The sequence below is a fragment of the Apiotrichum porosum genome (assembly GCF_003942205.1).
Source record: "Apiotrichum porosum strain DSM 27194 chromosome Unknown scaffold_1, whole genome shotgun sequence".
NCBI classification, from domain to species: Eukaryota; Fungi; Basidiomycota; class Tremellomycetes; order Trichosporonales; family Trichosporonaceae; genus Apiotrichum; species Apiotrichum porosum.
The window spans coordinates 1,923,731-1,935,244 of NW_021167108.1; the positions used below are offsets into that span (position 1 = coordinate 1,923,731).

Genomic DNA, 11,514 nt, shown 5'->3' on the forward strand with positions numbered 1-11,514 from the left:
CCAGTCCAGTCCCGCCGCCGCCGCCGCCGCCGGACCCGTCTCTCTGCGGGCTCTCTGGCTGCTCTGCTTTGTGTGTCCTTTCTTCATCTCCATCCCACACCCCACATCCCACATCTCTTCCTATCCCCTATACACCACCCACGTCTTGGCCGCCCCGTCTCTCGTATCCGTCCTAATTCGGCGTCCACGGTCCTCTGTAAATCGCCACCAGCACTACGCTCCCCCCCAAACACGTAGTTTTAACGACTTTGCGCGCCACAGGTCTTCAGCGCTGTATTTGCTACCAACACACGTCTTTCAGTTGACATCTATCGTCATTGTGCATCGCATCCGCGAATAGACCACATTACATTTTAGCCAACATGGTGAGTCCTTTTGCAACCACCGCAAGAGCCGTTGCACGCGCTTTTCTCTGCTCGAGGACCCCCCACCTCCCTGGCCGTTGAAAAGCGGGCAAGCTGCGGAAGGCTTGCGCGTTTGGGTCATCGTTCTTCTTTCGGGTTACGTCGTGTCATGTCGCTGACCACCGTCTTTCCTTTAGGGTCAAACACTTTCTGAGCCCGGTTCGTTTACGCGATGCTACTCGTGCTGGGGGTCCGTCTGCTGACCTGTATGTGCTTGCACCTCTTCTCCACCCGATCCGCGCGTCCTATCTCGTCATCACTCGCTTTACGATTCTTTGCACGCGACCTTTGCGGCCCAACAGTGACCGAGAAGCACACCACGATGGTGACTCGCCAGAAGCAGTTCTGGGTGGGCCTGTCCGACATGCAGGGCTGGAGGATAAGTGAGCCTCAAGACTCTGGTATTGCGTCATACTAAACCTGTACAGGCATGGAGGACTCGCACACTGTCCACTTGTATCTCCCTCCCGGTGGCTCCGACGCCACCCCCGCAAGTGACATCCCCGAGCAGCCTCTTGGCTCCACTGTCACCAATGACGGTACAGAGGAACGCGCCAACGCCCTTGCAGGTGTTTTCGACGGTCACGGTGGCTCGGCGGTGGCCAAGTTTGCCGGCACCACGTTGCACACTCGCCTGGCCAACCTGGAGGCATACAGTGGGTTCCTTCCCCGAGCCGTGCCATGTCGTCTGACACCCCCTCCCAGAATCGGGCGACTACGAGGCTGCCTTGAAGCAGGTCTTCCTCAAGACGGACGAGGATCTCCGTGCCGGTATGTGTTTGTGCTGGCAACCGTGTGCTAATCAGCCCTCAGACCCCAGCTTCTTCAACGACCCCTCGGGCTGTACCGCCGTCGTCGGTCTTATTACCACTGATGGTCGCATCATTGTCGTATGTATCCAAGTGATCCAGCGACGCAGACAACAAGCTGACGTTCCCAGGCCAACGCCGGTGACTCGCGCAGTGTTCTCTCGTACAAGGGCGAGGCCAAGGCCATGTCCAACGACCACAAGCCTACCAACAAGGAGGAGACTGCCCGTATCACCGCTGCCGGTGGCTTTGTCGAGTTTGGCCGTGTCAACGGCAACCTTGCCCTGTCGCGCGCTCTGGGTGACTTTGAGTTTAAGCAAAACTACACTCTCCAGGCCGAGCAGCAGATCGTCACTGCCGACCCCGAGATTATCACCCACCAGGTCGACGGCGAGGAGGAGTTTATCGTTCTTGCCTGTGACGGTATCTGGGACTGCTTGACGTCCCAGCAGGTCATTGACATTGTGCGTCGCCAGGTCGCCAACGGCGACGACCTCGGCAAGATCTGCGAGGGCCTCATGGTCAAGTGTCTCGCTACCGACTCGGAGACTGGCGGTATCGGCTGCGACAACATGACCGTTGTCATTGTCGCTCTGCTTAACGGCCGCACCACCGAGGAGTGGCAGGCTTGGGTCAAGGAGCGCGTTGAGGGCAAGGGTAAGTCTATCTGAAGACCGTCCGCAACCAAGCTGACCCCTCAGTTGGTCGTGATACCCCTCTCTCGGTTCCCGACATCTTTGGCCAGGTTCAGCCCTCGATTGGCGGCGGCTTTGGCGGTGCTGGCGGTTTCCGTCTTGGCGGCGCTGGTGGTCTGGCGAACATTGCCAGCATCCTCGGCGCCTCAGGCATCACCTTCAGGACGATGGACGATGAGGACGAGGTGGAGGACGACGACGAGCTTCACCTGGTCGACTCGGCCGCCAAGTCTCCCGAGGACGCAGTGAGTTCATGCTGCCTTTCTCTCCCCCCTTATAACAAGTCGCTAACGTACGCAGCTGGTTGTTGAGAGCCTGGGCGCCAAGGTGGAGCTTGTCGACGACGACGGCGACTCGCACATGGACTCTGGCGAGGACTCTGACGCCACCGCTGCCGCCGCCGAGGCCGGTGCCGCTCCTGCCCGTACTCCAGCATTTTCCTCGATCGGCTCGCCTACTGTGCCCACCCCCGAGTCGCTGCAGCCATTGCGCCCAGCGGATTCGGGTGCTGCGGCGGAGAAGAAGAGCGATGCTTAGGCAAATGTGTGTATAGAAACAGCCGTTTGTCGTCTTCCCAGCAATCCCACATTTCACCACTATCCCACCGCTGGTCCTCGTATCGCGCCAATGGTGTAGGCGGGCGAGACAGCAGTATACCCCATATGCCAGAGATCGAGAGAACAGTACATGATGCAAGCAATTGTACCCGGCACGAGTGGTGGCGAGAGAGACGACTTAGTGCAAAGAGTAGTGTGGGGCTTTTATGGCGTGTTTTGGTTTCTCCCACTTGGCCGTGTGCGGCCCCACGAGCGATAGCACACCAACCGGGCGCCGAGCCTTTTCTTGTGCCGGTTGGGTTCGTGGGAGTGTCCCCGGGGGCACTTTGGGTTAGCTTTCCAGCATACCATGGGCACGCGCGTGCGTGCATGGGTTCCAAGGGCCGCCAGCGGCGACGAGTGTCAGAGTGCCCGCCACGTCGAGACGCAGACACCCACCACGCAGGGCCAAGCAACAGGGCCGTGGACGGGCAGAAACCGCCGGCTAACGACGACGTGTAACCGGGGGGTCCATTGGCCCACGCCGCCAGCCAAAAGGCCATACGCTCCTTAAGTTGGGTGCTCGATAGTCCTGCGTACATCGCTTCCACCCTTTCTTCTCAGAAACTAAACTCGTATCCTACACCCCCACATCCACAGCTGCCCAACATGACGCTGTACCCGTACCCCAAGGACATGAACATCAAGAAGCAGGGTGTGGTGCGTTTCTGACAGTTCTCAAAGCTCTCCCCGCCGCAAATCGCGCGGTGCGAGAAGCCAACGTCATCTCGTCCATCCACTGACACACTGCACAGGCTGTCCCTGGCTCCGAGACCGCTACCACCAGTGGTGAGTACCGCGGGTGCGATGTGCGAAAGGCAAAAAGAGTGTGCTCTAGAGCTCTTGCCTTTGGCACGTTGGGAAGACGTGCTGCGATGGGAAATATGCTGACAGATGACACAGCCGTGTACAAGAATGGTTTGTGTTTCCCGAAATGACCGATACCCGGATCGCTGGTTGCGATGCTGACCGCCCCTCTCTAGCTTTCTGGGACAACTCGCTCATCCGCTTCGACGAGCAGGGCAAGGCTCTCCCCCGCACGCTGTACGAGGTCTTTGAGCAGTGTACGTGTTATCTTTTGCAAGCGGTTTGGTTTTGGTGGCGCATGCTGCACGGGCTCCTGACACACGCGCAGCTGTCGCGAGGCACCCCAACACCCCCATGTTCCGTCGCCGTGCGCCCATCGCGCCTACCAAGCCCGGACAGGCCTTGGACTTTGCCACGACCACCATCGACACGTCGTATGCTACCATCCAGCAGCGCCGCACTGCCCTTGGTTCGGCTCTCCTCTCGCTCGAGCGCCTCGGCCGTCTCCGCGACCCCCGTGCGGCTCCCGAGCAGCCCTCGCCTCCCGAGATCACCTACGAGGGCATCCCCTCGTACGGCGACAAGCTCAACCAGGGCGCTCGTCGTGGTTGGGCTGTGGGTATCTGGTCGGGTAACCGTGAGGAGTGGCAGATTGTCGACCTCGCGTGCCAGGCCTACGGTCTCGTCTCGATCTCGCTCTACGAGACCCTCGGCCCGGACGTTGCCCAGTACATGTAAGTTGCGAGATATTCCTTTGCAGGGGCAACAACTGACAGTCAAAACAGCACCAACCACGCGCCGCTTCCCATCATCTTTGCGTCGTCCAACCACCTCACCGACGTCCTCAAGGTCGCTCCTCACTGCCCCACGCTCCGCGCCATTGTGACCATGGACCCCGTCTCGGGCGCCGAGCGCGACGTCCTTACCCAGTGGTCTGCCTCGCTTGGCATCACCTTCCTGGACATGTCCGAGCTTGAGCAGTGGGGTTGCCAGCCCGAGAACTTCTTCGCTCCTGGCCCTCTGGAGGACGAGAAGGAGCTCGACGTCGAGCGTATCGTCACGATTTCGTACACCTCCGGCACGACCGGCAACCCCAAGGGTGTGATCCTTACCAACTGGAACATGACGTCTGCCACGATCTCGTCGGCGTACGGTGTGACCACCGACCTTGTCAAGGACCCCGGATGGAAGTTCTTCTCGTACCTGCCCCTGTCGCACGTCTACGAGCGCTTCCTCCACCTCCTTGTCTTCTACGGCGACGGTACCGTCTGCTTCAGCACCGGCGACACCCTCCGTCTCCTCGAGGACGCCTCCGTCTTGAAGCCCAACATGTTCCCCGGTGTCCCCCGTGTCTGGAACCGTCTCCACTCGGCCATCAAGATCCAGATGGACACTCCGGGCCTCAAGGGTGCTCTTCTCCGCCGTGCCGTCAACACCAAGCTCGCCAACTTCCGCTCCACCGGCGAGATCCACCACCGTGTCTACGACGCTCTCGTGTTCCGCAAGCTCCGCAACCTCATCGGTGGCGAGGTCAAGTACATGACCTCGGGAGCTGCTCCTCTCGCCGCTGCCGTCCACGAGATGCTCAAGATTGCCTTTTCGTGTGACGTTATCCAGGGCTACGGCATGACCGAGACCATTGGCACCTGCACCAAGGGTATCCCCGAGGACAACACTGCCATGGGCACCTGTGGCCAGATCCAGCCTTGCAACGACGTCCGCCTCGTCGACGTCCCCGAGATGGGCTACACCCACGCCGACAAGCCCAACCCCCGCGGTGAGCTCTGCCTCCGTGGCGACAACATCTTCAAGGGCTACCTCCACGACCCCGTCAACACTGCCAAGACCATCGACGCCGAGGGCTGGATGCACACTGGTGACATTGCCGAGATTGACGCCTATGGCCGTGTCAAGATTGTCGACCGTGTCAAGAACGTTGTCAAGCTCGCGCAGGGCGAGTACGTCGCCCTCGAGAAGATTGAGGGTGTGTACGCCCTCAACCCCCTGTTCGCCACCTTGCTCGTGCACGCCGACTCGCTGCGCTCGTCGCTCGTCGCCGTCGCCGTCCTCGAGCCCGCCCTCGCCGCCAAGCTCGTCCAGGACGTCCTCGGCCAGACCATCGACCCCGCCAACACCGAGGCCCTCAACAAGGCCGTCCTCGACCCCAAGATCCGCGCCTACCTCGTCGCCGGCCTGGCAAAGGTTGCCAAGAAGAACAAGCTCAACGGCTACGAGAACATCCGCGGCATCTACCCGCGCATCACCCCCTTCGAGGACGACCTCCTCACGCCCACCCAGAAGATCAAGCGCAACGTCGCGGCCAAGCGCTTCGAGCAGGAGATTGACGACATGTACAACGAGATCGAGGGCGCCGCTCCCGCCAAGCTCTAATAGCTTGATAGCATTACAAGGTCACTGGCATGCCGGCTGGATCACGGACGGAGCCGAGGAGACGAAGATATACAAAGATAGGATGATACAGTGATGTAAAAAAAGCCATGTGCCACTTTGCCACTTGCCCTCTTGCCACTTTCCACAGTGTTTTGGTTACTCTCTGTTTTAGCTGCATCTCTACGACTATGGGGGGTTTAACTCAAATATGTGTGCCATCGTTTTGGTTGGCCGCTGCCGGCTGCAATCCACATCCTATGCCTGGGGACGCGGCGCGTCCGGGTGCTGCCCCTCGGCAACGCGGGGAACAGGCTGTGCGGGACCCAGACGCTCACGCTCGATTCGGTCCCGCTCCATACGCTCGCGGTCGACACGCTCACGTTCGGCGCGCTCGCGCTCCATGCGCTCACGGTCGATGCGCTCACGTTCCATACGCTCACGCTCGACATGCTCGCGCTCAGGCTGCTCCCGCTCGATGCGCTCCGCTTGCGACATACCCGGGCTCCCGGGGGCGCGGTGCTGAGGGAACTGGGGGCCGTGGGGCCCAGCAGGCGCCCCCGATTCGCCCGACGTACGTCGGGCATAGTACTGTGGGTGCTGGGGATGCGGCGCCGGGCTGTAGTGTGCCGGAGGGTAGGGCTGGGGAGGATAAGGCTGGGGAGGGTAGGGCTGTGGGGCATGCTGGGAACGCGGCTCGCTGTGCTGGCGGTGGCCATCTACACGGGGAAGCTCGGCACGAGGATCAACGCGCGGCGAGTGCTGGGGGTGGGGCGGAGCGTGGTGCTGATGGGGTGGGGCATGGTGCAAGGGTTGCTGACGAGACTGGGGCGACTGCGGGTGTCCATAGCCTGGGTGCGAAACGTGCGTCTGTCCGTTTGCATAGTGTGGAGGCGGCACCGGGTACGCATGCTGAGGGTGTGGCGGATACTGCTGAGGGTGTCCAGGATGGTGTGGATGCTGGGCATATGCTCCAGGCTGAGCCGGCATCATCCGCGGGTCCGGAGGGTATCCAGGGTGCCGGGGAACAACATGGCCGTTCATGGGCGGGCTCTGTTGCTGGTGGTGTTGCTGAGGGTAAGGGTGGGGATGGTACGCCTGCCCCGGGTGAGGAGGGCCCTGCGGTGGGAGCTGGTGGTAACCGGATGACTGAGGAGACATCTGCGGAACAGGGTGCGCGTACTGGTACGGCGACGTTTGGCTCGCGACCTGCGACCTCGGCGGCACAGCCGCTGCATAGCCAGGGTGGCCATTGGCAACGTGAGGCGGACGGTTCTGGTGCGCCGCAGGGTGAGGTTCCTCGACGCGGCGACGCTTGGCGGCGGCGCGCTGCTCGCACTCCTTGCACCTAAAGTCGACCTTGTCCCAGTCGCGAATACCGCGACCGGCAGCAATGTCCTGGCGGTCGTGGCACTCGACGTGCTGCCACCTGCCACAGTCGTCACATGAGACGAGGCCAGTGTCGTCCACCTGAAAATGGGTTAGCGGCTAAATCAACTACGCACTGGAATAACCCACCAGGTTCCAACCGCTCTGCTTGCACACCTCGCACTTGAGCTCCCAAGAATCCTTGGGAGTGGCGGAACCCTCAGGTTTCGCCGGTGTCGGGTCAACAGGAGCAGGCGCCTCAGCTTCGTCCGCTGACGAGTCGGAGACCTGCTCGCCGTCACGGCGGCGCTTGCGCCTCTCACGCTTGCGCTCGGCCTTTTCGCGCTCTTTCTGCTCGGCCTCGGCCTTGGCGAGGGCAGCCTGCTGGCGCGCAGCGCTTCGCTCCTCGCGTTCCTTGAGACGGTCCTCGCGCGCCTTTTCACGCGCCGCGTGTTCGGCCGCGTCGGCAGCCTTCTTGGCCTCCTCCTGTCGAGACTTCTCCATGCGTTCCTCCATCTCGCGCTCGGCGGCCTCGCGGCGGATAGCCTCCTCGCGTTCCAGCTCGCGGGTGGCAATACGAGACGAACGCTTGCGGTTATTGAGCGCCTCCTGCTTGAGGCGCTCCTGCTCCTTGGCTTGGAGGACCTCGATGATCTGGGGACCAACTTCGTCCTTGAGGAGCTTGTAGAGGGCCTTCTCGTCCGGGTGCTTTGATTTCTCCCACTGGTCTGGGTAGTGTTGCCAGTCGTAGAGCGAAACGCAGACTGTCTCCCACTCGACAAAGCCCTCGGGCAACTCGGTGGCCTCCTCCTTGACGGCAAGCTGGAGCTCGTCGATGTCGGCGGAAGGCTCGCGGTCGTCCTCCTCGTCCTCGTCCTCTTCCTCTTCCTGCTGCTCCACATCTTCCTCTATGGGCGCTTCGTCCTCTGACTTGACAGCCTCGTCATCACCGGCATGCTCCGATGGAACGTACTCATCCTCAGGCTCCTGGGGCTCCTCGGGGGCCTCGGAAAGCGGCGACTCGGGCTTGACCTCGGGAGACGCCTCCTCGTCGTCCAGAGCCTTGAGAGTTGCTTCGTGCTCGTCCTCATCCGTCAAGTCGCTGAGATCGCTGTCGCCGTCGTCGTTGGCCTTGCCCTTGGTGGGTTTGGCCTTTTTGGTCTTTTTGTCACCGTTGAGCCAGTCGTCGGGCACTTGCTGCCACTCGTCGTCGACGGCGTGCAGTCGCCGGCTGACACGAGTACCCGTGGGAAGAGGAGGGGCCCTTGAAGGCCTTGACGGCTTGGTCGGGGTCTCGACAGCACCTCGCGTCCTCGCGGAGCTACGTGTTGAGCGGTTCGAGGTGGGAGTCGCGTCGGCTGTCCTCGTGCCGCCGCCACGCTTGAGAGCCTCCACGGTCGGGGTCACGTTGCCGTAAAACTCAACCTGCTTCCTCCTTCTCGGCCCAGAGACGGGCTCCTCGGGCTTTGGCGGCGGGGGAGTAGGCAGGCGCTTTGGTGGAGCCTTCCTCTTGTGTGAGCGCTTAGGTGGAGGACGTTGGCGTTTAAGAGCGCGCTCCGCACGCTTGGCCTTGAGCGACGACTTCTTCGGCGGACGAGGAGCGACGGGACGGGCACGCTGGATCCAAAGGCGGTTATCTGCGGGTGGTCAGGTATCGCAACTGTTGGCAACCCACCATCAAACAGAAAGTACGTGTTGCCATGCTTATCCCAACCGAGGGGATCCACCCTCTGAAGACAGTCAGTAATGTTCATTGAAGGGGTGTGTGTAGCACATACCCATGACGTGGCTTCCTCCTCTGTCTTGAGAAGCGACCTAAAGCGAGCGGGGTCGACCATCTGCCACTCGCAGAGCTGCCAGAGGATTTGGACCTTTTGCGACAGACCGAGGGTCGGCCACTCGATGGGCTCCTCGACTGTGCCGAGGATGGTGACCTCGCCTTCCGGAGCACGCTTGACGTACTGTTTCCGCAGTTGGTCAAAGGCATTCTCACGGCTGTGTGGAGTGAGCACGGGTGCGAGTTTGAGTACCAATCGAAGGCAAACTCACTTGATCTGGCGGTTCCATGTCAACGCATACAGCATCTTGGCGACAAGGTCGGGGATGATGGCATCTTCTGTGCCGTCGAGATCCCTTTCCAGAGTCTGTGAATGAACACGTTGGCCAGGCGAGAGAGAGAGTCGTGAAATATACAACCAAGGGCGAGGAGCGATATGTCAGCTACGACTCGCTCGATACGATACGCGGGGCAGACTCGAGCTCACCTCAATGTCCCATTCAACGAGGCCAAAGGCGTCTGCAAAGGTCCAGATGAACTGGCTGATGCCGGCCCAGCGCCAGTCCTGCCGCAGCTTCTGCACAAGCGGCGAAGGCGGGGGTGCTGGGCCCGGGGCCACGACGGTCGGGGGCAGAACCTTGCGGGGCATGAGTGTGAGCCAGGCGCTGTTTAGTGGTGGGATGGAGGTCGAATTGAAGACGACGAGGTCCGAGTGAGCGACGAGATTGACAACAAAGGGTTAGGGAGGGGTGACCGCAGTGATGTACAGGGCAGCGCAAGTGTCGATGATAGCGTGACGCGCGGTTGAACAAAGGGGGTGGAGGTGGAGGTGGTCAGCGTTGTGGTACGGGGTACTGTGATGTTGTTGCGTAAGACTCACCGATGACGAGGTTGTTGTGCAGTTGCGCGCCGAGGCTAGAGAGTAGGGGGGACGGAGGGCACAGCAGGAGGGCCGACGTAGTGGCTGGGACGCAGGCCGATGGTTTGAGTGCTCGGTGCAGGACCCAAACGCAGATGGCAGGTGTCCGAGGCGGGAGAGAACAATGCACAGGACGTGATGTAAGGCTTTTGGTCAAGGGACGCGTCAGGCGATCGGGAGGCGCGTTGGGGGGTTGGGCGAGTGGACGCGGGGTTGTTTGGTGTGCGTGCAGACAACAGGCGACTGGGGGTGGGTGGCTAGGCAAAGGTCTCTGACAAAGAGTGTAGAGGACCGACGAGGTCGCGACAGAAGCTTTGCCAGCGATGCCTGTGAATGGATGCCGAGGGAGGTGGGATGGTTCCTGTGGATTGACAGATGGGATGTTGCATACGCTCTCTCTGGCGGCGGAAACCGAATCCACCCAAACAGCACACCTGCGCAGCCAGGAGCGGACACTGCGAGCAAGCTGCCGGTCTGCAGTCTGCAGTCTGGCCAGACCCCGCCAGCTGCCAGGCCGGCTGACAGCCCCGCGTCACCGCGTCCAGTCGGCCGTGCCCATCACGTGACCTGGCCTGAGCCCCGGTGGAATCAAATCACCAGCTGAATTTCCGCATTCGCCGCGCGTGGCACAGAGAGAAGGTGCGCGCCCTCCACCCCCCCAGCCTGGGCGGTTCATTGACAACAGTGAGTCAACCGCCGGTTGATTAGTGAAACCTCGCCGTTACACAAACACTCTACCACCCATCTCGCATCCACTTCTCCACCATGTCTGACGCCGGATCCCCCTCTGCCAACGACGAGGTCAAGCCCAAGGCCGACGGTGAGCCCCATTTCGCATCCCCACGCCCCCTCTCCCCACGATGCGTGCGCCTAACGCGGTAAACAGAGAACACCCTCAACATTAAGATTCGCGCGACTGATGGCTCCGAGGTCTTCTTCAAGATCAAGAAGACCACCAAGCTCAACAAGCTCAAGGTAAGCTCCCCATCTCCAGGATGCGGCGCAAACGTACCCCCTTACTGACGTTTGCACAGAACGCGTACGCCGGCCGTGTCGGCCAGGACCCCTCGGCGATTCGGTATGTGAAACCTGAACATTGGGACGGGCGCGACGCGTCCGGCGATGGCGCCGGACCCCACCCCACAGACGCCGTGCCAGCGCCGTGGGAACCGCTCCGAAACGCACGTCACTGACCGCGCCACCACAGTCTCCTCTTCGACGGCCAGCGCATCGTCGACAACCAAACAGCCGAGGACCTCGAGATGGAGGACGGCGACGTCATTGAGGTTCTTCTGGAGCGTGAGTGGCGCACACACGGCGACGACGGCGGGCACGATGGGGGACGTGGGACGGTGTGGGCGAGCAAGTTCAAGTTCTCAGCACCGCAACCGTTGCTGTTCCCACCACCCCCCGTGCCCGGGCGTGTTTGCCACTGGACCGTGACAATTGCTGACGAGGACAACAGAGGTCGGCGGCTTCTTCTAGACACGCACTCATGTCAGCACTGCGTCTCAGCCGGAGCCATCCCCATCCTCCACGCACAACCACTTTTTCCCTCCCTCCCCTGGGGCCGCTCGTAGGGTTTTATTCCTGTATTTAAGCGTCGTCCATGTACATCACTGTCCCCGTCCGAGCGTGTCTCTCTGTTCCCCTACAGCCAGCCAGCAGCTGCAGCAGCCTCAGTCCAGAAAAAAGGTGGAGTTTGCGGTGTGCGGTGAGATGTGGCATCTCCCATCTAAATGTTCTGTAGT

General features: G+C 61.3%; 4 protein-coding genes across 4 annotated transcripts; 3 read left to right on the forward strand and 1 right to left on the reverse strand.

Annotated features, from left to right (window-relative positions):
- Positions 1–726: 726 nt before the first annotated feature.
- Positions 727–2,445, forward strand: PTC2 (Protein phosphatase 2C 2; the record flags this gene model as incomplete). Its single annotated transcript, XM_028616512.1, has 7 exons — positions 727–787; positions 833–1,060; positions 1,110–1,175; positions 1,218–1,294; positions 1,345–1,870; positions 1,915–2,153; positions 2,209–2,445. 7 exons carry the CDS (start codon positions 727–729, stop codon positions 2,443–2,445), a joined length of 1,434 nt encoding a protein of 477 aa, XP_028480369.1.
- Positions 2,446–3,113: 668 nt separating this feature from the next.
- EHS24_000690 (uncharacterized protein) lies at positions 3,114–5,702 on the forward strand (the record flags this gene model as incomplete). Its single annotated transcript, XM_028616513.1, has 6 exons — positions 3,114–3,164; positions 3,260–3,293; positions 3,408–3,422; positions 3,488–3,568; positions 3,640–4,045; positions 4,097–5,702. The coding sequence occupies 6 exons, from the start codon at positions 3,114–3,116 to the stop codon at positions 5,700–5,702; spliced, it is 2,193 nt and encodes a 730-aa protein (XP_028480370.1).
- A 255-nt stretch (positions 5,703–5,957) lies between these two features.
- On the reverse strand, positions 5,958–9,493 carry EHS24_000691 (uncharacterized protein; the record flags this gene model as incomplete). Its single annotated transcript, XM_028616514.1, has 6 exons — positions 5,958–7,169; positions 7,218–8,704; positions 8,743–8,797; positions 8,846–9,062; positions 9,117–9,211; positions 9,332–9,493. The coding sequence occupies 6 exons, from the start codon at positions 9,491–9,493 to the stop codon at positions 5,958–5,960; spliced, it is 3,228 nt and encodes a 1,075-aa protein (XP_028480371.1).
- Positions 9,494–10,528: 1,035 nt separating this feature from the next.
- EHS24_000692 (uncharacterized protein) lies at positions 10,529–11,248 on the forward strand (the record flags this gene model as incomplete). Its single annotated transcript, XM_028616515.1, has 5 exons — positions 10,529–10,583; positions 10,650–10,738; positions 10,798–10,925; positions 10,971–11,062; positions 11,229–11,248. 5 exons carry the CDS (start codon positions 10,529–10,531, stop codon positions 11,246–11,248), a joined length of 384 nt encoding a protein of 127 aa, XP_028480372.1.
- Positions 11,249–11,514: the final 266 nt, after the last annotated feature.